At 41.2% G+C, this 24,085-nt stretch overlaps 2 protein-coding genes across 3 annotated transcripts; one reads left to right on the top strand and one right to left on the bottom strand.

Moving 5' to 3' along the window:
• Positions 1 to 7: 7 nt before the first annotated feature.
• On the bottom strand, positions 8 to 9,401 carry itih2 (inter-alpha-trypsin inhibitor heavy chain 2). Of its 2 annotated transcripts, XM_030773480.1 has the most exons (20): positions 9,194 to 9,399; positions 8,998 to 9,027; positions 8,127 to 8,162; positions 7,472 to 7,644; positions 6,995 to 7,099; positions 6,728 to 6,890; positions 6,290 to 6,526; positions 5,962 to 6,078; positions 5,335 to 5,503; positions 5,037 to 5,162; positions 4,105 to 4,286; positions 3,743 to 3,928; positions 3,290 to 3,429; positions 2,726 to 2,898; positions 2,374 to 2,502; positions 2,037 to 2,150; positions 1,552 to 1,750; positions 1,173 to 1,345; positions 749 to 860; positions 8 to 505 (listed from the first exon to the last, which is right to left on the bottom strand). In XM_030773480.1, the coding sequence occupies exons 1-20, from the start codon at positions 9,275 to 9,277 to the stop codon at positions 358 to 360; spliced, it is 2,796 nt and encodes a 931-aa protein (XP_030629340.1). In that variant the 5' UTR covers positions 9,278 to 9,399; the 3' UTR covers positions 8 to 357. The 2 variants fall into 2 exon arrangements, with proteins under 2 accessions (XP_030629340.1, XP_030629348.1); XM_030773488.1 differs by lacking the exon at positions 8 to 505 and having other exon boundaries at positions 755 to 859; positions 1,171 to 1,345; positions 9,194 to 9,401.
• A 1,382-nt stretch (positions 9,402 to 10,783) lies between these two features.
• On the top strand, positions 10,784 to 21,194 carry itih5 (inter-alpha-trypsin inhibitor heavy chain 5). The gene is made up of 14 exons (XM_030779113.1): positions 10,784 to 10,825; positions 10,930 to 10,965; positions 11,547 to 11,710; positions 11,943 to 12,059; positions 12,430 to 12,692; positions 12,939 to 13,108; positions 13,816 to 13,932; positions 14,634 to 14,805; positions 15,241 to 15,550; positions 16,440 to 17,029; positions 17,136 to 17,189; positions 18,518 to 18,634; positions 20,119 to 20,496; positions 20,900 to 21,194. Exons 1-14 carry the CDS (start codon positions 10,799 to 10,801, stop codon positions 21,184 to 21,186), a joined length of 2,802 nt encoding a protein of 933 aa, XP_030634973.1. The 5' UTR covers positions 10,784 to 10,798; the 3' UTR covers positions 21,187 to 21,194.
• Positions 21,195 to 24,085: the final 2,891 nt, after the last annotated feature.

Consider the following 24,085-nt stretch of genomic DNA (forward strand, 5'->3'; position numbering starts at 1 on the left):
TTAAAGGTTTTTTAGGTCATTATCTCTGAATTGAATTTTATTGTAAATTTCACACCAACCAGTTTTCCCAATGTTAAACTTACAAACTTAGCATCACATTAAGTAGAGATTTTTTTTTTCAAACAGAGATGTATAAAAGGACAGCCCATTGTCTCCAAACGTATATTTTTTTTATATTTAAATTTAACTGCTGCATTGTTGTTGTTGTTGGTTTTAATAGTAGAGCTCTGTCGTCCTGTTTTCTTTTTCTACCTTCCAGACCGACCACGTGCACTTAGGCCCAGTCCCAACAATTTAGTTTGTTTCTTCGGCATTTCTTTGTAGTGATCTTCATGGTACACACAGACATCCACGGACTCAGGCCATCGTCAGGAAGCTGTCCAGCCGAGGCACAATGTAATCGGTATAATGGCCCTCAATGAAGCCCTTCCCACTGTTGTGGACAAACCAGCAGTAAACAGAGGATCCCCTCTTCTTATCTCGCCTGTAGTCTTTCTGCCAGCCCCTGCACACACACGCGCGCACGCACAGACAGGAGAGAGGGGGTTTCATCATTATAGTGACTGCGTATCCTAATGTATCATCATCTCAATAAATAGCGAGAGGCAGTGAGTGACTATGAATGTGGTGACTGTGACTGAGTGATAGTGTGTTTAAGGAGATTGTTTTCTTGTGTTTTTGTGTCTGTGCTATGGTTATGTTCCAATGTGACTGAGATGAGTGTGTAGATGGAATGTGTGTACGTTACCTGGTGACAGCCAGCTTTTGTCCCTTCACCTCCATGGTGGCCTCTTTCTTCTCTGGGTCAGCACCATCATGCAGATCAAACACCCTCACCTCTGGTTCCTCAGTAAACTGACCTGTGACAACACACACACACACACACACAGTTAAGTAACTCTCAGACAAACACATCTGCTCAAAGACAAACAACTGACTAACAATGATACACAGTAACATATAGACACATGTACATTCAACACATGCAATACACACAATACTGCACTAACATTCATTTTCACTAGAGATCCAAACTTACTTGGCTCAGACACACTCAGATTACCCCCAGAGCACTGATAGCTGAGCAAACATGTAGATACACACACATTTGTCAACCTTATCTCCTCTGTGTGATTACTGAGTGTCTGGGTGCATGTGAACAGGAGACGCACCAATGAGGCCGTGGGCCACTGAGGAATACTGATTGTCACTGGGGGCGTAAAAACCGAGGAAGTCCACGTTTATTGGGTGCTTCTTCCAGGCGCCATGCAAAAGAACCATCACCGTGATTTTGCCGTCAATCGTCACGATAACCTTTTGCTCCTTCATTATCTCAATGTTCACCCTGACGACAGACAATAGCCATAACTGTTGTATTAAACAAGGGCACGTGTAGGATCATTGCATGTCATTCAACGACTTATAATGCATCGCTGCTTTTAATATGCATTTATACTTTGAAAATGTTTAGCGTAGAAAAATCTTTCAAAATTTTTTACAAGCTACAGCTCAGGCGGTGGCAAGGCCTGACAAAAACCCCTAGCCCTCTACCTGTTCAACAAGAGTGTAGCTGTGTCTGCCCATGAGAAAGAGTGATTGTTCTTCCCCTCCGTCACGTCGATCTGTGTCGTCCCCACATCCACCCGGACGCCTGTGGGCTTGTGGGACACGGTAATGGTGCCAAAATACGTGTTCAGTTTATTATCCCGCATCTTCTTTGCGCCCACCAACTGCCCATTTATCGCCACTCCTGCCCTCACAAACACACACCAGATTGTGAGAGAGAGAACCACAGTGGCCTTCTGAGAACCATGTCATGTGGTGTAAGCTAACATTGTCATCTAGTCTGATCCAACGCTCTAACAGCGACAAATCCACAAGGCAATCAATGCATGGACAAATATTCACAGAGAGAAATCTCTCAAAACTGCACTGGAGGAAAATTCTAATTCCCACATTTGGTAAGCTATATTGTTCATATGAAGAGTAGAACGGAAAGTATAGGATTTATTTTAAGAGCTTTAGGACAAGGGTACCAGTGCCAGGGTCAGACACCAGGCTCAGGATGTGTCCGGGCTTTGAGTCAATGTTGAAGCAAACGTCCATGTTGTTCTTGGGCAAATGGACGATGAAGTGAGGGTCGTTCTCCACTGTAATCAGAACACAGATGGACATTCACTTTCAGACTGGTGCAGTTTTTTCAGTAAGAGTACATAACTGTATTCATTCCCAGTATGAACTCAGTGGAGCAAGCTCTGCTGGTTTTTCAGTGAAGAAAGAGCGTTGGTAAAATAGTAACCAAGTAAACACGGATGAGCTAGTAAATCTACATCTTGAGACGGAGGTAAAAGAGTTAAATCTACATGCACTTACCAATGGTGATGTGCTCAGGTAAGGGCCTTACCACTGGACTGGGAGTTTGTGGAATAGAGGTCGGCATAGGAGCCCACGGAGGAATACTGTAAAGAACCTGTGAAGGAGTTCTGCCTCCCAGGGCTGCAGCTGAAGGGGAGGTGACACAGAGGGAAAAATTAAAAAATAAAAACTTCCTGCAAATGTACATTAAAAATTGTTGAGTTCCCTCAACATTTATCTCAATAAAAGATTAATTGTGATCTTATCAAACATACTACACAGCTTGGAAACTTAATTCCAAAATATTGTAGGTTTACTTAAAAGCAGGAAAATATGAACAATCAGCAGTGGTTGTTTTTGACTGAGGTACCTGGGCAACAGCCTTGTTTGGGGTCCTTGGGTGAGTCAGCAAGCAGCCTTTCTTGCCCCCCCTCACTCTCCACGAGAAGCGCAGTGAGAGGTGTGACAAACTGATGCTCCACAGCCAGATTCAGGATGCGCTGTGTGATCCTGCGCTTTTTAGGTGCTGTTGGGGCCAGGGAGCTGCAGAGGAGTAGAGCAGTAGAGTTGAGACGCTCTCAGCAACAGAGTTACTCACTTAGAGTCATTACAGAGTCAGTGCCAAAGTCAGAGAGTTGGTCATTACAGAGTCACTGTAGGATCAGTTACTGACTCTGAGAATTACTATAGAGTCACAGCTGATGCCCTGCAAAACCAAGCACGTTACTTAGTCAATAATTAGTGACTGTAGAGTCTCTGCAGAGTCAAAACTTATTGCTGAGTCAGCACAGAGTCACAGTACAGTGTTTTGAGCAGACACACAGTTACAACAGTGCAATATCTCTGCTTTTTCAAGAGATGCATGTGATAAAAATTCCTATTACACCTCTCTCTCTCTCTCTCTCTCTCTCGCTCTCTCTCTCTCTCTGCTCACCGTTCAGCGAGTAGCTGGTTGACAGTGATGTATGCCCACATCTGGCGGGCAAAGCCATTGAAAGAATGCTGCTGTTGGCTCAGCAGAGTGTCCAGCTCCTGAAGCTCTGTCTCTGTCTGCAGAGACAGTTCCATGGTGGCCTGGGAGGGACAAAAAATGTGGCGCAAAACTAGAACACAACACTCTCACAATTACTGAATCATTCTGAAACTGAATTTAAGTAACATTTGAATTTTCTGAATTTAAACAATATTTAATTGTTCAATTCAAAAGACATTCAAAATAAAACTTAAAAAAATATTTAATTGTTCAATTCAAAAGACATTCAAAATAAAACTTAAAAAAAATCTTTTAGTAAATGTTTAAATCAAATACTACTTAAAAATTCAAATTCCTGTCAAAATCAAACATTAGCCGACAGCTTGTCCCAACAGTGTGAGAGCATGGACTCACGGCAGAGGCAGTGGTGAAACTCTGCAGTGCGGTCAAATCAGACAGCTGGAGCTTCCCTGCCACTACCAGCTCTGATCCACTGAAAAACTTATCAAAATGGTTCTGAGTGACATCAGTCACTGCTTCGTCAGGGAACTGGATGGTGATCTTCCTCAGAAGAGGAGAGGACACCTGGCTGTAGAAGGCCTGCAGAATTGGGATGAGAGGATGAAGAAATCATGGAGGGAGGAGTTCAAAATGGACAAAAAAGCTATGATCAAAAGCAGAAAAAACAGAGAAGGTATAGACAGTGAAGAATGTAGAAAGGTGGGCAATGGTGAGAGGACAGAATTGAGAAGGATAAGGATGGGACACACACATACCCTTAGCTGCTCTGCTGCGTCGTGATTGGCATAGATTCTCTGGGCCACACCCCTGTTTTCAATGGCAAGCCGCTCCAGGAAGTCGAAGTCCACGTCAAAGCCAATTCCCAGAGAGAAAAGCGAGAAATCTTCACGCATGAGACGCTTGACGTTCTTTTGAATAGCGCTCAACTTAATCTCCCCTGAAGTGAACATGAGGAAGAAAAGCATGAAGAGCCCCTGCACTCACAAGAACTGGTCTCACCCAAATCAAGTGTAACTCTGCAGGGAATAAAGGAGATGAGAGTGCAGACTAGAAAGAACAGAATTCGGCCTGAAGTGGATCATTGTTTGGAGAGAAAAGATTAGAATATGACGAGGAAATAGCAGTTTGCAGAGTTTAGTAGAATGTAGGAAAGTGGAAAAAATGGTAGAGGTCATAGATTGTACATTTTAACTGTAGAGATTATTAAAAAAAAAGAGAGACCAAATTGGAGTACAGAAACAGTAAATTACCTGTTAAAATTACTCCACTTGAGAATGTGAAGTACAGACTTGCTTACAGATAAATGAAATTAAAGGTTAAATCATTTTTTGTAGGCTGAATGCAAGGTAGAATAAAATGAAGTTGATGTGGCCCTTACTCTTTCATTTAAAGTAAGGGTTATGTTAGAGTTTTGTAGAGTTTAAAGGTGCAGTTAAAAAAGGTTTTCTATAGTCTAAAGCAGAGCTGGAATTGGAACAGAACAGAGTTTAAAGTAGAACGTAGTTCAGAGTGTAAGGTAGAACCTAGAGTTCACATGCAGCTTAAAGTTAAAAGTATAGTAGAGTTTAGATGTGAGTTTAGAGTACAGTAGAGTTTAGATGTGAGTTTAGAGTACAGTAGAGTTTGGATGTGAACTTGGAGTAGAGTTATAATAGAGTTGGAGTGCTGCAATGTGAGGTGGTCTCACCCACAGTGGGGTCTCCATCAGATACCAGAATGATCATGGACACAGACCGTGGGTTGATAAGACCCTGATTGGATGCTTTGACGAGCATTTGCACTGCCTTCAGAAGAGCCTCATTAATGTTAGTGCCTGCAGTCAAAGATCGATGAGGGAAAATCAACAAACAAGCACACACACTCGTGCACATACATACTCACACACAAGAACTAGCCCTGTAAAAGAGAAAGAAGATATGGAGCAATTTTAAAAAGTAATGCTGATATATCAAACTGCTCTCTCTTTCTCTCTTGCTTTCTCTCACCTCCATTTGGTTTGATGTTTTGGATATACTTTTTAGCATCCTCCACCTGAATTGAAGATGCAGGAACCAAATCCTCATTCCAGCAACGCACGTTATGGTTGAAGTCAATGATACTGAAATAATCATCCATTGTAAGGTCGTCCAGAATAGCCTTCATCGCTTCCACCGTCTGAGACAAAGATATTCATGAGTGTGATTAAAGCTTGTTGTTGATTATTGTTATTTTACATGCTATTTCATTTTGTTCCCACAAGGTGGTAGTATAGTATTCTACTGTGTCAGTTACATTTATGAGCCGGAATGGAGTAAATGTGCAGATTGTGTAATGGCTACAAGAGGGCAGTATAATGCAAAAACACATAAATTGACCATTCAATCCGGTGTGCTCTTGACAGTGAGACCCCGTCATAATGGTGCTTACAAAGTACTTAAATTTCAGAGCTTATATGACTTGTGTCTGAGTGCAGGTATGAGGAAAAATGTCTTTAAAAAGTATGATACAAGAATTATGCTTTGAATTAACACACAAAAATGTCCTTTTGTGGGAATGTGGGCCAAGTAGCTTTTGGTCTAAAGAATCTTTGCTCATTGTTGTTCCATGAGAACCAGAGAAGGCAAAAACTTTACCTGTTTCATCTTTAGTCCCCACATGCTGCCACTCACGTCAATTACAAACACAATGTTTTTAGAGAGAGGAGAGAGGTTGTTCGGAGCAAAGAAATGAACAAAATGACCATCAGACACCTAGTGCAAGAGAGAGAGAGAGAGAGAGAGAGAGAGAGAGAGAGAGAGAGAAAGAGACAGAGAGAGGGAGAACATGCAACACATCAGCCCAGCTGTGTGTGTGTGTGTGTGTGTGTGTGTGTGTGTGTGTGTTGCATGAGCATGCATATGAATGTAATAGAATGTGTGCATATGTCCATGAATGTTTGAGCATGTGTATGCGTTTTCTTACTTGAAGTTCTCCTGCATTGCCCTCTCTCGCTACGTCATATTTAACGGTGAACACTCCATCCACAGCAGTCTCAGTGCAGTTGTGACACTTACGCTGTTGCTGTAGCGTAGGTTTAAACACAACATGAGCTTTATCTTTTGTGTGTGTTACTTTGATCAGGTCTACAAAGTGTTCTCCCAGGGTGTTTGGAGCCTCTACAAAGGCAATCCCTTTGGGTTCGAATATGTATACATCCACCTGGAAAAACAAAGAGATATACCAGGAATTCCTCTTTAAGAGCCATTTTTTACTCATACATTGTGACTTTGTGTCAATTGTATGGGGAGCTTGTGACCAGAATATATATGCAATGACAGTGTGTGTGTGTGTGTGTGTGTGTGTGTGTGCGCGTGCGCGTGTGTGTGTGCTGGGGGGGTGTTATGCATATGGATTTATGACCTGCAGCACGGGAACAAGTCGCCCAGGCTGTAGGTGTAGCACATGTTCATAAAAACCCAACTTCCTGTGCATCATCTCCTGGTAATGCAGCTCAAACTCTACATTACTGCCTGCAGGCACATGGACCTCTGTCTTAAATGTCTCCATAGCCTGAGAGTTAGCCCTGAGAGAATGTTGTTGGAAGAGACACAAAGAGAATTTAGTAGGACTGACTGACAGGCCACGTAAGAAATCTTGTGGAGCGTTAAAACTTGAGTGACAGCCTACCTGACGATTCCTGCGGCTTTCCCTCGGGCTCTGGCCTGAGCATAGAGGTTCCGTGCCACCGTTTTTTCTTTCACGGAACCAATAAATGTGATCCCATTCACATTCCTGAGACACAGACAGAATTAGTTAGTATGAATTCACATAGCAATCGGGTTGAAGCGTCACAGTTTTTCTAACCATGTTTTGTATGTTTGTATGTGTGTGTGGTTGCTTTTTAACAAGTGTGTATGTATGTGAATATGAGAGTCTGAGGTACTGTGTATGTCTGCATTTGTATGTGTGTGTATGTGAGAGAGAATGGTTAGTGTAGTGTGAGTCACACAGTATGAAGTTGGGGCGTCTGTGTGTGTGTGTGTTTGTGTATGTGTGTGCGTGTGCACACGTGCATGCGTGTGTGTGTGTGTGTGTGTGTGTGTGTGTGTGCGTGTGTGTGTGTGTGTGTACATGCATGAAAGGCTTTTGTAGTGTTAGTCTCACATAGTGAAGTTGGTGATAAAAGCACGTTTGGGGATCTGGACGTTAAAACCGATACTCTGTGCGCTGGGACCTGAGTTTACCACAGAGCTCTTAACTGTAGTGTGAACGAATCTGGACGTGATTCTGCTCTCCACTTTATAGCTCTTAACTGTGATGTCATCCCCCTTTATGGCCTAAACAGAAACACACACAAATACATACAAACAAATGTATACAAACTCACACTATCAGACATTTATATAAATCTCACTCATCTCCAGTCACATTTTTTTTAGTGTTTTTAGTAATGTCATACAGCATCATGCAAATGTTATAAACTGACTGTTTCCTGACTGAGTGAAAAAATTCTTAAAAACTTGATGGAAATAAATAAAAAAGAAACCCTGAGTTAAAAAAAAAAAAAACTTAAAAAATAAATAGGCTTATTTGACAGTAGAGCAGCAAAGACCTGGAGTCAATAACCGTCCTGCCAGCAGAGTCTCTTCAAACACACATATCGATTAGTAGATAAGCCTAGTGCATCTGTGTGTGTGTGTGTGTGTGTGTGTGTGAGAAAGAGAGAGAGAGAGAGAGAGAGAGAAAGAGAGAGAGAGAGAGAGAATGAGTGTGTAAGACATGGTGGGGAGGGGATTTGAACAGTGAACAAGATGCTTACCTCAAATTCCTCTTCCTCACTGGTTAGCACATTTCTCTGAAAATAGGGTGGAGATGGAACGCAGTGTTATGTTTAATTAACAAACAAATACACACATTTAATATCACACCTGTCATGAAATCATCTGAAAACACTTGTGTGTGGTTATCACATATTGCAATCCATCCCTTTTACACAGTTTTATGACTGCTTGCTGCCTTTAAGCATTGCACCAAAATATTAGTTAGTTCTGTGAATCTCATGGTCATTTGTAGCATATCTTTATCAACTCATACAGTTGTAGCATATCTTTATAAACATTTACATATTCCATATTTATGACAAGTTGATGACACTGCTAATCAGTGTTAAACATGCATAAATAAAGTGTGAAATATGCATCTAGTTAAGCAAAATGATGGTACGCGAAAAGAACATACATAAGGTATTTTGTGTAAAACATTTACATATTCCATATTTATGACAAGTTGATGACACTGCTAATCAGTGTTAAACATGCATAAATAAAGTGTGAAATATGCATCTAGTTAAGCAAAATGATGGTATGCGAAAAGAACATACATAAGGTATTTTGTGTATAGACCTCTTATTTTAAAATTAAAATTATCCAAGACATCAGGGTTGTTCTTTATGTAACTCTCACAGAGGAGGTTCACTCATTCTTACTGAGAACACACATGATTCATGTTGTAATGAAGCATTAGCCCTGGAGAAGGCTCTATTCTCTGTCAAGAAGACTGCTCCCATCTTTTTTAAAACACATTTAAAGTAAATATTTCTGGTTTTGGACATCCAACACGGTTTATTTCATTTGCATTTTAATCAGTGTATCATTATGGTCATTAAAAAAAAAGAAAAAGTTGTTACTCACCCTGAATCGTTCATTATGGTACTCAGAATCCTTCAAGAAAAGAGAACAAACAAACATTTATAAGCATTTTTCCATCAACTTTTTAAATTCTCATCATTTGGGCTAACCATCTCTCTCATCATCATTTGGGCTAACTTTACTCTCTCTCATCATCATTTGGGATAACACTCTCTCTCTCTCCCCCTCTCTCTCTCACCTCACTCTCCCACTCTCCCTCGATGATGAATTCAAAGGCCCTGCAGGAACCGATGAGCAGGGCGAGAAACAGCAGGAGCTTCATGGTTAGCCGTGTGCGGGACCGGACGGCACAAACTCGAACACACACACACTCAGCTAAGCAGCAGGACAGAAACTTCCAGCACAAGCACAGACCTATGAGCCTCGTCAATATTTGTTGTGCTTCATGCAACCACACGCACAAAAACCCAGAAGGGAGAGGAGAACCTTTGAAACTTGACCTGTGGGGTAAGCGAGCAAATAATCCACATCTTTACCCCACAGTCCTAGATAAAAACCTCCCCTCTCTTTTTCCTTTCTTATTTGTACATAGTGTTGTCTACTCATTTCCCCACATATTGTAAACCACAGAAACGCATACCAGTGATTCATTAGAAATGAAGGACACCAACTGACAAATGTTCAAAATGCATCAGATGAAATAACGATTTATACTGTTTATACTGTTTCATACTGTTATGTTACTATGTTTTGTTCTGTTAGCATTGCATGTAGAGTCAGTCTCAGTCGGTAGTGTGTGAATGTCATAGGGGTGGTCATTGAGGGCATGCAGAACCCAGCTAACTTTTGACCAGTAGCTCACAAAACTGATGAATGGATTTCAACCCTTACACTTTGCTGCCCCCTGTTCTGAACACTTTGAAACATCAGCTCACATAGCAGAAACCACCAATACAGATAAACACACACACACACATGTATGTGTGTGTATGTATGTGTTTAATTTAAGGTGACGTACAGTATGCTCAGACAGAGATTTTAGTTTTTTGGGGGGGAATTTAAGAATTTTAGGGTACAGAAGATTACGGAAAATCAAACCACTGTTTGTAGATAGGATCCCAGGGGTCTTTAATAGGATTTGATGACTGTCATAGCCATAAGAGGGCGTGAGAGTAAAACAGGGCTTCATAGAAGGATGCGAATATGAAGTGCAATCATATCAGGCTTACCTAAGCCTATGTGGTTGATTACGTCTACAGCTGCAGTTTTTCTCTACTGTTTAAAGTGTCCAGCAATAAAATATGCGATCGGCTAAAAACCTTGTTTGGGACAGTTCCGCTTGAGTGTAAAACAAGAAAAATAAGGCTCAACACGCATGAGCTTGAATGATGGCCTTGCGAAACTGGGGTCAATTGCTAGGCAAACCAAACAAATGACCGTGATTGATCGCTTCTGGAATGTCGCGAGCGTTGTAATTGTAGTTTGTGGCGCCATGGAAACGCAGCGGCTTTCCCAGTACCTGCAGAGCATAGGGGGTTCTCTTTTTCCCTCTGTGTGTGTGTGTGTGTGTGTGTGTGTGAGACAGAGAGTGCGTGTGCGCGCGGGTGGCACGCGCACGGACGGGTGGGTGGCTCATCTGTTTTTTCAACTCTAAATTCTTACAATGGCCCGATCGCTCCACTCTCTTCAAACCAGAGCGCACTTATCGCGGAGACGAAGCACGCTTGCACGAAAACAGGATATTAAAATGTTGTTTTTTGTCGTTGTTTTGGGATTTAGCTCGTTTGCCTCAGGGCAAATAGAGGATGTAGAGTTTCCTGAGTATGCTGAGTTTGAGGACTACATGGCGTCTCTGTTGGATTTGGACAGTGTGAGTTTCTTTAATAAAACTTTTAAAATGTTTAAGCAAAAATGCTGTTGTGTGGTATGTGGATACTTGATATCTAACTGCCCCATATTCTCTGTTCGTCATAGAGTCCACAGAGAGTCCCTCGACAGGTGAATCCAAAGGTAACAAAGTAAAGAGTTCTCTGGGGCACTTGCGCTTTTCCACGCATTTTCACCCACAGAGAATCCATCAAAACTCATTAGGAACCATTGCAAATAATACATGATGCATGATTTCCATTGGAAAAATATAATCGTTTATATCTTAAAGCCTCCCATTTAATTGTTGAGGAGAAATGACTTCACAAGGGTGTGAAGCTGCGCTCAGCGCCAGACGCACTGAGCGCCAACGGTTATGTACTTTCCAGCGGTGACGAACTATGAACCAAACCGGAACGAATTATGCTTATCAGTGCCATTTGGTGCAGAAGGGATAGAGTGGTTTCAAAATGTAACATCACGATACAGTAGCTATTACTAATAACGTGGATACTACTAATATCTTTTAAAATCCTCTTTGGAAATCGTTATGATCATGTAATTTTAAATGTCCTCAGAGTCGCGCAAGGAGAACGACCACTACTCCAAAAGCAACGATAGCGAACCACTTAATAGTCTGATCTGTTTAAGAAGAAAAAGCATTGTTGTTGTTGTTGCTTGCATATGTTATTTGAGGGTGTTTGTTTTAAATTCACACTGTATAGGGGACCAAACCGCGCCTTCAGGAGCTTTCAGTAAAGACCACCATAATCTCCCGGTACGCATTTACCGCTGTGTCCTGCACTATGTTCAACCAGCACGCCGCGGCAACAGAAGGAGTCTTCCATTTCCCTGTCCCCGCGGCCGCTTACGTCTCCAACTTCACCATGTAAGTCATATACTACCCTTAATTCTCTTCAGTGAACCTATTCCAAAGGGTATGGCACAACGTGTGTTCAACACCAGCCACACATCATCCTGGGATTCTGAAAAACCAATTAGACTACTTATTCACCAACTGAGGTTGTCTTATGGCACAGGTTGTAGGAGCTAAGACTGAATATGCCACTGTTGTTAACCAAACCTAACTTTTCACAAGTGTTGTTCTCATGCTTACTCAGGATTGTTGGAGGACGTGTCTACCCCAGTCAGGTGAGACCAAAGGAGAAGAGGGCAAAAGTGGTTGGAGAGGAAAATAATGGCAAACCTGGAAAAAAAGAAACAACTGCGAAACAAAAGTAAGTGCTCATAGAGATCAGTTTGTCCCTCTGCTCAAGTGGACATATAACTGAGAGAGAGGGAGAGAGAGAGAGAGAAACATGCAGAGACAGATCAGATCAAAATGTACATTTAAAATGTGATTTCCCACTGCAAATCCACCATTACCTGAAAGAATAAGGAAGAGAATGGAAGACAGTGGAAAGGGGCTTACAGTAATTTTTCCATTCAGAAATAAAATTTTAACTTAAAACTGCTATGGTAGATGCTACTAGCAGGGAGATGACATTTCCAGAATAAGGATGTAACCCCCCCGCCTCCTCCACACACACACACACACACACACACGCTCTCATGCTCTCTCTCTCTCTCTCTCTCTCTCTCTCTCAGTGAGAGTGAGATGGAGATATTCCGCATGGCGGTGACTATCCCAGGTCGTAACCGTGCTGTGTTCCTGCTGACCTATGAGGAGCTCCTGGAGAGGAGACTGGGCCTTTATGAGCATGTGACCCGTCTTCAGCCGCTGCAGCTGGTTGGTCGACTGACTGTCGACATCACCATTGTGGAACATTCAAGTATCACACACTTAGAAGTCTTGCCACTGCGTAATGCCAAATTCCCTTTCACCCGTGGCATTCCCGCAAAAACAGAGAGTAAGCAAATATTTAGGCATACAAGAGTGCTCTGATAATTGCACACACAGACATTTACACACACAAACACGAACATACATACACACAAAGACACACACACACACACACTCACACACAAACACACATACAGGCTCATTTTTGTGTCACACAGTCTTTACATTTTTCCTCATTTTGTGTGTGTGTGTGTGTGTGTGTGTTTTATCAGCTACATTACACACATTTTATTCTTTTACTTCTCCCCACTAGGCAAGCCTTCCCCACCAGTCTCCACAGTGATCAGACAGAATGAGACGTTCTGTAAGATCAGCTTCAGTCCCACCATCTTCCAGCAGGCCAAAATCAGCACTAAAGGCATGCTGGGAGACTTTGTAGTGCGCTACGATGTGGAGAGAGAAATGGGCATAGGTGATATTCAGGTATCTCTCTCTCTCTCTCTCTCTCTCTCTCTCTCTCTCTCGCTCTCTTTCTCAGACACATGCATAAACACACACACAAACACATAAAGATAAACAGACTCTTTTAGTCAGATTTACGGCATGCAAACCAACTCACACACATACTCTTAAAAAAAAAAAAAAACACACACATTCATACTCAGTAGATCAGTAGAATGCAATTAAATGTTTGAAATTTTTGTAGCCAAGTATGACAGCAATCACCATCTCCCTGTATTCTCAAGGACTGGTCTTTGCACAGATATATAGCAGTGTAACTCATCTGAAACAGCACAGACTCTGAACCTGGATCTCTTTTAGAAGAGAAAACTTGTGACAGGGCAGTTAATGTACATTAGACATAGAGCCATAATCATGAACATTGACATTTATAATATTTATCACCAGCGTGTTCATATACTGCTGAGGCACACAGAGCATTGTATTTCAGAGTGAAAATTATTTCTTTTGAATCACATGAGGATTGTCCTCTCAGACCAGAGGTTTAATATTGCCACATTTGGTTTCCAAATTCTCTTCCACCTACATTCCAGCTCCAAACTGTGAGCTCACTTTATATACACCCACAAACATCTGATGTGTGACCTGTTTTAAGGCTTAAAGATTGAGAACTTTAGTGACCTTTGAATATAAATGTGTGTTTATGTCTTTATCTAAATGCTTCTCAGGTGCTGGACGGACATTTTGTGCATTATTTTGCACCGAAAGACTTACCTGCTGTGCCCAAGAATGTAGTGTTTGTGATTGACAGCAGTGCATCTATGCTGGGGCCCAAAATCAAACAGGTGATTAATATAGTCTCTGCTGTGTTTGCACAGGGGGGAGGTTGTGCATAAAGAAAGGGCTGAATACACACAGTACAACAACATGTATAAAAAAGTACAACAACATGTATAAAAAGACTCTAAGCAACACAAACACACACAAAAATACACACGCATGTATGCATGCACAAGTGGAACAGTCTTCTGTTGTGACACACACTTCCCAGCTAGCTTGTAATTGTGTTGTCATAGTTTAAAAGTCACAAACACACACACACACACACACATACACACACACACGCAGACACACATATTCTGAGTCTGATGCAAGAACTGGTCAAATGTTCCTCTAGGCTGGGTCAAGTTGAAGGAGGGAACACTCAGTGAGAGGGCCAAAGTTCATTTGGCCTCTTCTCAATGAGAACTCTTTTCTGGCTGTGTTAAAAAGCTATGAAAAGCTGTTTTATACTCTCTTTCTCTCTCTCTCTCTCTCTCTCTCTCTCTTTCTCTCTCTCTCTCTCTTGCACTTTTGCTGTCTCTCTGTGTTAGTAAGTATTCTCTATGCATACATTTTATAGATTATCTACTTATAGACATTTTCATCTCTATGAAATATATTGATTTATCTGTTTTGACTTTTTAATTTCTTTTCCAGGTTTTATTACACATTTGTTGAGTTGTATTCTTATTTGTACCTCTCTCTGTCTTTTTCTCTTGGACAGACAAAAGATGCTCTGTTCACTATTCTCCGAGATTTGCGTCCCATTGATCACTTTAACTTGGTAACATTCTCCAATCGGATTCGTGTGTGGCAGCCAGGCAAGTTGGTGCCTGTCACACCAAACAATGTGAGAGATGCCAAGAAGTTCATCTTCATGATTTCACCTACTGGAGGTACCAGATATCTGAAACTCAACACACACGCACGCACACACACACACACACACACACACACACACACACACACACACACACATTAAATATACTTTATTCAGGCAATGGACACTATGCCAATATATACATATCACCCAGCACTCACCACCCAACACAACCCAAATGGTCACCAGCCACATACCAAGTCACCAGCTCACACAGATATATACAACTCACCATCCAACTCAATTTTACTGCACACCCAACAACTAGTTCAATATCTCGTGGTCTGCGTAAACCATGTTGGGCAACAATCTAGTGTGACAATCACTGCACTATACTTGATAAAGCAATAGTTTTTGAAAAGTCATTTAAACAATTTGGAGTTCTACACAACAGTTTCATATGTCCTCTCTCTATAACTCCCAGCCCTCTCTCTTCTCTCCTCTTTTTAAGGCACAGACATTAACAGTGCCATCCAGACAGGCTCCTCCATACTAAGCGATTACCTGTCTGGGTCGGATGCCCAGAACAACAGTGTGTCGCTGCTCATCTTCCTGACGGACGGACGGCCCACGGTGGGCTTGTTAGAGACAGGTGGTATCCTCGGTAATGCCCAGTCGGCAGCGCACAGACAGTTCTGTATCTACACAGTGGGTATGGGTGGAGATGTGGACTACCGTCTGCTGGAGCGTATGGCACTGGAGAACTGTGGCACGATGAGGAGGATCAGTGAGGATGCTGATGCCAGTGCCATGCTCAAAGGGTGAGTGTGTGTGTGTGTGTGTGTGTGTGTGTGTGTGTGTGTGTGTGTGTGTGTGTGTGTGTGTGTGAGAGTGATGTGTTACCCCTTGACTATGTGCCATTGTTTCTCTGTCTCTAGTTCTCCCACTCTCTTTTAATAACAGTGTTAAGCAGTGGTCATATCTCAGTTCATTAGTGTGTAGGCAGCAAGTTCTCATTCTCTCTCTGACTTGTTTTCCCTTTTATGTTCATATATTACACACCTGCCAGTCCCTTTGGGAGACATGTCCATGCATTGGTTGTCTAAAGTACACATTCTTGTGTCACCTCTCCCTTAACTATTTATGTCTACAGAAGGGTTTAGAGAACTGGAGCCATTTCTTGGGACAGGTATTTTTAGTGAGGTTATTTCTAAACAAGCTGGGATGAGTTAAAATCAGCTGAGACGTCAGGTGATCTTTCCATATTCTAATTTTATACCTAAATCACCATGACTGAAAATGTGAAATTTAGCATTAGTATTGTGCAACACATGTCAAAATTACAGATCTGGAAATCTGGAGACAGATTTACGTAAGATTTGGTTAACCAGTTGCATATGCAAAGGTGAATAAGTTCAAAATAATAGGTTACTAATCTACCTTTAGTGTGAGGCTATGGCTTTTCATTCTCTTTTCCTCGTCCTCCTTCTCCCTCCTCCTTCTTCCTCCACTGCTCTTTGCCTCTTAAAAATTCATTTTGATTCAATTCACTTTGAATTTACTTAATTAGGCTGAGGTGATGCTGCAGTTCATCAAAAGTCAGCACGAAAATAGTTGTGCAAACAGTAATAAATGATTTCAGATTTGAAAAATTACAAAACTATAACTCTCTCTCTCTCTCTCTAACTCACTCACTCTTTGTCTTTGCAGGTTTTATGATGAGATTGGCACTCCTCTGTTGTCTGATATTCGTGTGGAGTACTCTGAGGACACAGTGGAATACGTCACTCGCCACCACTTCACCAACTACTTCAACGGCTCTGAGATGGTGGTGGCTGGCAAACTGACCAATCGCAGCGCAGACCAACTGCACGTGCAGCTTACAGCCAGCAGCAGCGACCGCAGCATTGTCATGGAAACAGACGTGCCGCTGCGTCAACGTGAAAAGGAAACGGAACAGCGTGTGACAAAAGCACAAGTTGGGGGCATGGGGGCAGAAGGATATGTGGAGCGTTTGTGGGGTTTTCTGAGTGTCAAAGACGGACTGAGGGAACGACTACGTAGCCACAATGGAGCGGAGAGAGAGGAGATCAACAGACAGGCCACTAACCTTTCCCTGACCTACAACTTCCTCACTCCTCTCACGCAGATGGTGGTGGAGAAGCCTCAGGTGTTGGCGGACGGGAGTCTAGCAGAGGCCGAGCCGACCGAAGCCCCCCAGACAGCCAAGGATGATCTCCACCCCGATGGAGTGAACGGAGACACTGTTCAGAGCCTGCAGAGGAAGAAAGAACAGCCCAGTTCTACAGACTCCAAGGCAATGGGTCAGTTATGTGGGTCTGTTTGTTTGGTTTTGATGAGCTTTAACATTTTAAGTCAAATTAAACTTTATTCTTTTGTTTACAGGTACATTTGGAAAGAAACCCACAAAAAAATCTGTCACAATCTCCAAAACATCCGGTAATTTCTGGTCTCATGTACATTTTAAAGTGTTCGTGTGAAACACCTGTGTGTTCCCAGCCTTTGAACACTGTTTGCACTGTAGATGTGTGTGTGTGTGTGTGTGTATGTGTATTCCTGTACTCATCAGGGAGTTAAAAGCAAAGTTAAAGTAAGACAGAGTGGGTGGTTTGTAATTTAACTTTGAGTGAAGAGACTGGCTCAAGAGACTGAAGGTAAATGCCACTACGTTTTGCTTGAAGGCTCTAATTGAAATTCCATAGTGCTCAGCTGGGAAAAGAAAGCTGCTATGGAAATTATGGGGCATGTGTGTGTATGTGTGTGTGTGTGTGTGTGTGTGTGTGTGTTGTGAGTGGATAGTTAAGGAAATGTTAAAGTAGCTGAGAGAATTCTAGTGCCCTTTTCCCAGCAATGCCACAGCTGTTCAGTCAGTGTGGGTTCATTTATTACTTATATGTTTATATCTGTAATATGTATATATAAACATGTATGTGTGTGTGTGTGTGTGTGTGTGTGTGTGTGCGCGCATGTGTGTGTGTGTGCGTGTGTCTGTGAGACTATACATTTGTGAGTTAAACCCAACCTGTAAGTAACAACCCACAATTAACCAGAGCGAGACCTGCTCAAAGAATCAGTAAATGGTAGTTAATGAGTCTGTCTGTGTGAAATCAACAATTCCCTCAGCATTTGAAAGCAGCTCTTGTGTGTGTATGTATATGTGTGATTGAAAGCATAACTTTGTAATAACAGACTGTGTTTAGAGCAGATCACAGATGTCTCCGTGGAGGCACTTACAGTAAAAATGGGGACCTGTGATGACAAATGAGAAATTGCTCTCTAAATTGCCACTCATTTGAGGAGTTTAAGTACAATCAAAGCACCAGTCTCACTGCTATCTGACTGCACACATAACACTCCTCTCAAAGTCAGATATGATTATATAATCTTTGATGAACACATAGCTCTTATGTAGCTAAATTAGAGGGGGCTACAAAAGAACATCAGATCTGAGCTTGAATTATTTACATCAAAGATCAGAGCTGTAGAGCTGAAGTTACTGAGAAAGTTGGACTGGAATGCATTTTATTTCTAATTATGACTCCATAGTGTTCATACACACACACACACACACACACACACACACACACACAAATATAAATAAATAAATATATATATACATCATATGAATAAAATAGAAACTGAAATAGGTCAACAGTTAATAGTTTAGGGAGGGAGCTGAAAAGGGGGGTGAATAACACTTAGAGGTAACCCTTTTAGAGCAGCTGATGTTTTGAAGTTTCTGTGTTTGTTTGTTTTTCTCTCCATAGCGGATGGTGATCCACACTTTGTGGTAGAGTTCCCTCTGAGTAAACTGACTGTGTGTTTCAACATTAATGGGGAGCCAGGACACGTCCTCAGACTGGTGACGGACCACAAACACTCTGGTAAATAACAATAACAACTACAACAAAAACAACAGATCATTATTTACAGGATTGTAACAAGGTCATTAAGAGAATAAAACTATTAAGACATGATGGGAATGAAGTCATTTGACACACAGTACTGTCATCATTACCATAATCCAGAAAAGCCATTTAACAGACATTATATCACCCTGAGAACACTGCAATGAAAACATTAAAATGTTCTTCAGGATATTGTACAGAGCTGTCTCTTTGAAGGTGTATCTTTGATATGATATCATGACATTAATATCTTTTTATAACATTATAATGACACTTGTCACTAATATGAGTCCTCATGGGGCTTTTATTTGATCCTAATGACTGACTCACACTGACTAATGCAGTGCTCTGATACTGTAATTATGACTATCGATGAAAAGCTGTTATGATCTCATAATGACAAATCCATTGAGGTAGTTATGATAGTTATTGTGAGGTCATAAATACAAGAGCACTAAGACACTAATTGGTAAATGATGATCCTGATTAATCTTTTTCGGAAGACACACTTGACATTGCTAGCACACTGTATAAATCATCGTCACTTAACCACTAAGATGCAAAAAATTTGTGGAGAGCAGGGCCTGTAGTGAGCTGGACAGCTGTTTAGTTCTCAGAAAACCCCCTGAATTCTCATGCATTAAATCAGTTCTGTTTAAGGTATAGTCCTGACTGGTCCCAATATTTGAGAACAGCTGCCGAAACCTGGCTACTGCTCAGTTTTACCAATTTAGTACATCTACATGTGCATACTTCTTAAAACACGCTTTTACATTGATCTTTACCCGCTCTAGCACATCTGATTCAATTCAAAGTTATTATCTGGCCTTTGATAAGGAAGCAGTTGTATCAGAGTATGGAGAGACTGGAGAAATGCAAAGCTATGAGCCTCCTAATGCAGGATGGTGAAACACTGAATTATACTTTTATTTAAATTCAGGACTTTTTCCATCACTTCCCTGAAGTAGTTCAGTCATTGTGACTCTTTTTTGTCAATGATATCATTACAGGCAAGGTCATTGTGATGTCACCATTTTAAAATCAATATGACATCATTTTGATAAATGACGTCTAACACTGTTATTACTTGTGATAACACAATAATGCTTTATTATACATAATCACATTACAGTTACCATGACGAGCACCTTTAGAATGAGTAGACTAGAATCATTATCACACAGAGATCTTAATATTAACTCCTACAGAAATAATGATCGCTCACAGACCAATCAGAGCTGAATATTATACAGTGCCTTGGAATATTATAGTGATAACATTAGAACGTAGAATATTAAGATGATCATACAAAAGTGAAGATGATGGCACAAGTCTAGTATTGAGAGAATGGTTTGAAAAAAACCCCCGATATATTTAGGTATACATTTAACTCATCCGTGTGGGGGTGTGGTTTTTAGTTAAATTTGGATAATATTGTATGTATCTCTGTGCGTCTCTAGGTGTGACAGTTAATGGCAAACTGATTGGGGCTCCAGCACCACCTGGTAGTCATAAGGACCAGCGAACATATTTTAGCTCCATCACTATTGTTGTGGATAAGCCTCGGCGCTCTTACATTGAGATCAGCCCACGGAAGGTCATTTTGGACGGACTGGATCGGATGCTATTGCCCTGCAGCTCCAGTATTACCGTGGAGTCAAACAGCTTGAGTGTTGTCATTGTCGCCAACTCCAACATCACCGTCACCATACAGGGAACGATAGCTTTCGTCATCCTGCTTCATAATTACAAAAACCCTGCCCCCTATCAGCGAGATCACCTTGGCTTCTACATTTCAAAGAGCAAGGGACTGAGCAAAGACACCCATGGCCTATTAGGTGAGTAAGCACCCACCCATCCACGCACACACACACACACACACACACACACACACACACACACACACACACACACACACACACACACACACAGATGTGAACATGGTCACATATCAACATGCATACAGTTCACACAAACTTTATCATGTACATCAGATGTGTTTATGCACCTCAGAAAGATGTAAACATGCATACGGACCCACTAAATGCAAAGCTGTGACATTTCATTTTGTGTGGTATTAATATTGGTCAGAAACAGTGATTTGGTTGAAAAAACCTCAACAGATCATGAACCTTCAAAAGTTGCCCTAATTTTGCAGTTCAGTGAAAATATGACTACGAATTACCATCACTGTTCTGAACATGTAAAGGGCATGTTTAAACCTTTTGGTCTCTCTTCCAGGTCAGTTCCTATATGAGGAGGTAAAGCTGACAGAGCTACCAATGAACATTACCACCTTAACCGAAACCATGGAAACTACAAAGCTAAAGCACCCAGCTTTGAAAGTGAAGGATCGCACTGTTCCTGTGGTAAAGAAGAGTAGGCGGATCTATGCAGGAAGACAAACAGTAGACTGCTGGTTTGCCAAAAACAATGCAGCCAAACTGATCGATGGCCAATACCAGGACTATGTGGTTTCTCACCTGTTTGACACTGGAGACTGGCCACATCGAAGCAATGGATTATAAAATGAACACACACACGTGCGCACACACACACACACACACACACACACTTAATGGAAATTGTGCCTTGTGGAGCTTACTAGACCCAAGACGTGCATACAAGCTATCCCAGATAGCACACTGTAACTATTATTATTATCATACTTTAATATATTTTGTACCTCTTCAAATCTAATTATATAAGCACATCCTGATTTTTTTATATCTTGTTTTGTACTTATAAGTTCACGCTTAGCAAGATGAATAGCATGCTTCGTTGAAGCCTGATTTGTAGACTGAATTTAAAAACCAGGATCTGAATAGTAATGTACAGAGACAACTGACTACACAACTGACAACTCACTACACAACTGACAACTGACTTACACAAACACAGCACCTGCTCAAACAGGCAGCACAGAATCTGGCCACACCTGGTGGTGTTTGGGGTCCCACCTCAGTATTGAGTCAAACGGTCACTGTCCCCACCCCCTCAAGGATATTATACCTCTGTTCAGCTGTCACTCACAGAGGCCCCACTGTCTTGCACCGCAATGCATAATTAACTGTTAGAAATGCCACGGAGACACACAGCAGTGATTTTAACCTTAAAACATAGAGAGCAGTGGGACAAAGAAGTTTTAAAAAAAGGAAAGAGAGAGGGGGAGAGAGAGAGAGAGAGAGAGAGAGAGAGAGAGAGAGAGAGAGAAATGTTTGAGATTTGAGGAAGGTCTATGATGAAGGATCTCTGTGTTTACGTTTTTTACCTTTTACCTTTTACAGAGAGGGTTGTTCCTAGTTCCTGTATGAATCCACTCGTGACTGCAAATGATACTGTGTGACTCTGTGTGCAAACTGCTAGTGGCCCAGCTCTGCAGTGGTACACTCTTGGAAATCTTCAATTCCTATTCACAATAAAGTCTTCTGCCTCTGAGGTCAATAACTTTAAAAGGCTGTAGACAAAAATATTTGAGAGAAGAAACAACACCACAGAACTGTTCTTACAAGGGTTCTCATAAACTAAATAACAGAAAAGAATTTCTTTGTAAGGTTTCTGTATTGTTAGGGTAATATTTCGTAAAATCTTTCTAATAAAGGAATACACTGTTAATCCCAACATATTACTCAACTAAAATAATGATATAATAGCAATTAAAACAGCCTTTGTCTTATGTAGCTGTGGAGTAATACACACACAATGTGTGTGTATTGTCTAATTATAAAGACATTAAGATTGCGCAAGGGGACAATTCTTTGAATAAGAGTGTAGAAACTGGTACATCTGCTGACTGGTACATGTCAGCAGATGTACCAGTGTGTCATGGTGGAATTGGAAAAAAAGACACACATTCCATACCTCCACTGTAATGCTATTGTCACTTTCAGCCGGTTTCCCACTCAGTCACTAAGTCCAAAACAAAGCTATCATCTTTTAAACGTAGTTATGCTACATCAAGATGACGTATTGCCCACAATCTTCCAATAATCCTTCAAATGCTGGAATCGTATCACTCCAAACCTGCATAAAATAAAGCTGTAGCCTCTTAGAAAGGCTAGTTGGAAATAGACCCTCACTGCTTGGGACCAGCTATCTGGTGGATCCCTTTTTCTAGTATTGGTCCCTTTATTCATTTCCTTTTGAATGCCTGTGTCTACTCTTAGACTGTATTTTGCCTCACTTGGAAGTCGTTTTTGGATAAAAGCATCCACTAAATGAATAAATTTAAATGTTAATGTATTCTGCAGTCTGAATTGGGTTCATATATGATGACAACTGTTATAAATTCAGCCTAATTACTATTGCTAAACAAGTTTAAATTTTTTTGTGGTTGTTATTTATTGATCTGTGTGTGTGTGTGTATGTGTGTGTGTGTGTGTGTGTGTGTAAGTTGTGTACTTTTTTTGAGATGACAGAACATACTAGTTCAGTCAAAAGAAGACTAAAAAACAACGCTCACTTTGTGATCATGGGGAACATTTAACCCTCACCTCACACTCTCTGAGACATATTTAATTTAAATGCTAATCTCAGATTAAGTTAAGATCACATATGCAGGAAGACAAGGTTGGGCTGGAAATGTGGTCAGGAAGAAGAGCTAGCTTTGCCACATGTGATAAAGTCAAGGTTATGTTTTTATTACAAGTTTTATTGTGTCAGGGGAACCAGGAGACACTGGTCAGTGAGGCAGGAGTGATGCTGTCCGTTCAGCTGGCAGAGACCAGATAGTCTGAGTTGAAGAATCAATCCTTTTATTGTCATATCTTTTCACATTTCACACTCAGTTTCCTTTTTGTTTCCTTTTCTGTTAAAGTGCGGAGTTAATGCAAGGATTCTATAGACTTGGAGAGAAAAAAACAGATCATTCCTATTTTTCTTTATAATTCTACAATTCACCCCAGTGCATGCAGTACTTCAAAAATGATCTCTCACACATGCATGCGCACACACACACACACACACACACACACACACTCAGAGACTTGTCTGATCAAGCCCTCTTTTCAAATTTTCCATGACATCACTATATGGAGACATACTCCAAATGATATACACACACCAGCATATGGAAACGAGTTCCAAATGTCACTGCCCTGTATAAATGGGATGATTTGTGAACAACTGGCACAGTACCAGACATGGAGGAGGATATCAGAAGAAGGAGGAGAGAAAAGAAGAGAGTAAAAAAGGAGAACAAAGAGGGATCGCTCCTCATGGAAATCTATGTTTCCAAGGTCATTCACACACACACACACACACACACACACACACACACACACACATCATCTTTCTGATCCTAATGAATAATGGCCTTGTATTGAAAGACCATCCACACATTCATCACACAATCACACACACACAAACAAACACATACACACACACACACACACACACACACACACACAATTGTGGTGAAAATAACAT

The sequence above is a fragment of the Chanos chanos genome, chromosome 1, assembly GCF_902362185.1.
Source record: "Chanos chanos chromosome 1, fChaCha1.1, whole genome shotgun sequence".
Lineage (NCBI taxonomy): Eukaryota > Metazoa > Chordata > Actinopteri > Gonorynchiformes > Chanidae > Chanos > Chanos chanos.

Excerpts from the sequence above, each read along its gene's own strand:
- itih2 (XM_030773480.1), bottom strand. The coding sequence starts at position 9,277 with ATGAAGCTCCTGCTGTTTCTCGCCCTGCTCATCGGTTCCTGCAGGGCC. Across the intron at positions 2,151-2,373 it reads ACCTGAGCACATCACCATTG|TGGAGAACGACCCTCACTTC; the intron begins GTAAGTGCATGT and ends TTCTGATTACAG. Across the intron at positions 1,751-2,036 it reads GGTGTCTGACCCTGGCACTG|GAGTGGCGATAAATGGGCAG; the intron begins GTACCCTTGTCC and ends TTGTGAGGGCAG.
- itih5 (XM_030779113.1), top strand. The coding sequence starts at position 10,799 with ATGGCGTCTCTGTTGGATTTGGACAGT. Across the intron at positions 10,826-10,929 it reads CTCTGTTGGATTTGGACAGT|AGTCCACAGAGAGTCCCTCG; the intron begins GTGAGTTTCTTT and ends TGTTCGTCATAG. Across the intron at positions 20,497-20,899 it reads AGACACCCATGGCCTATTAG|GTCAGTTCCTATATGAGGAG; the intron begins GTGAGTAAGCAC and ends TCTCTCTTCCAG.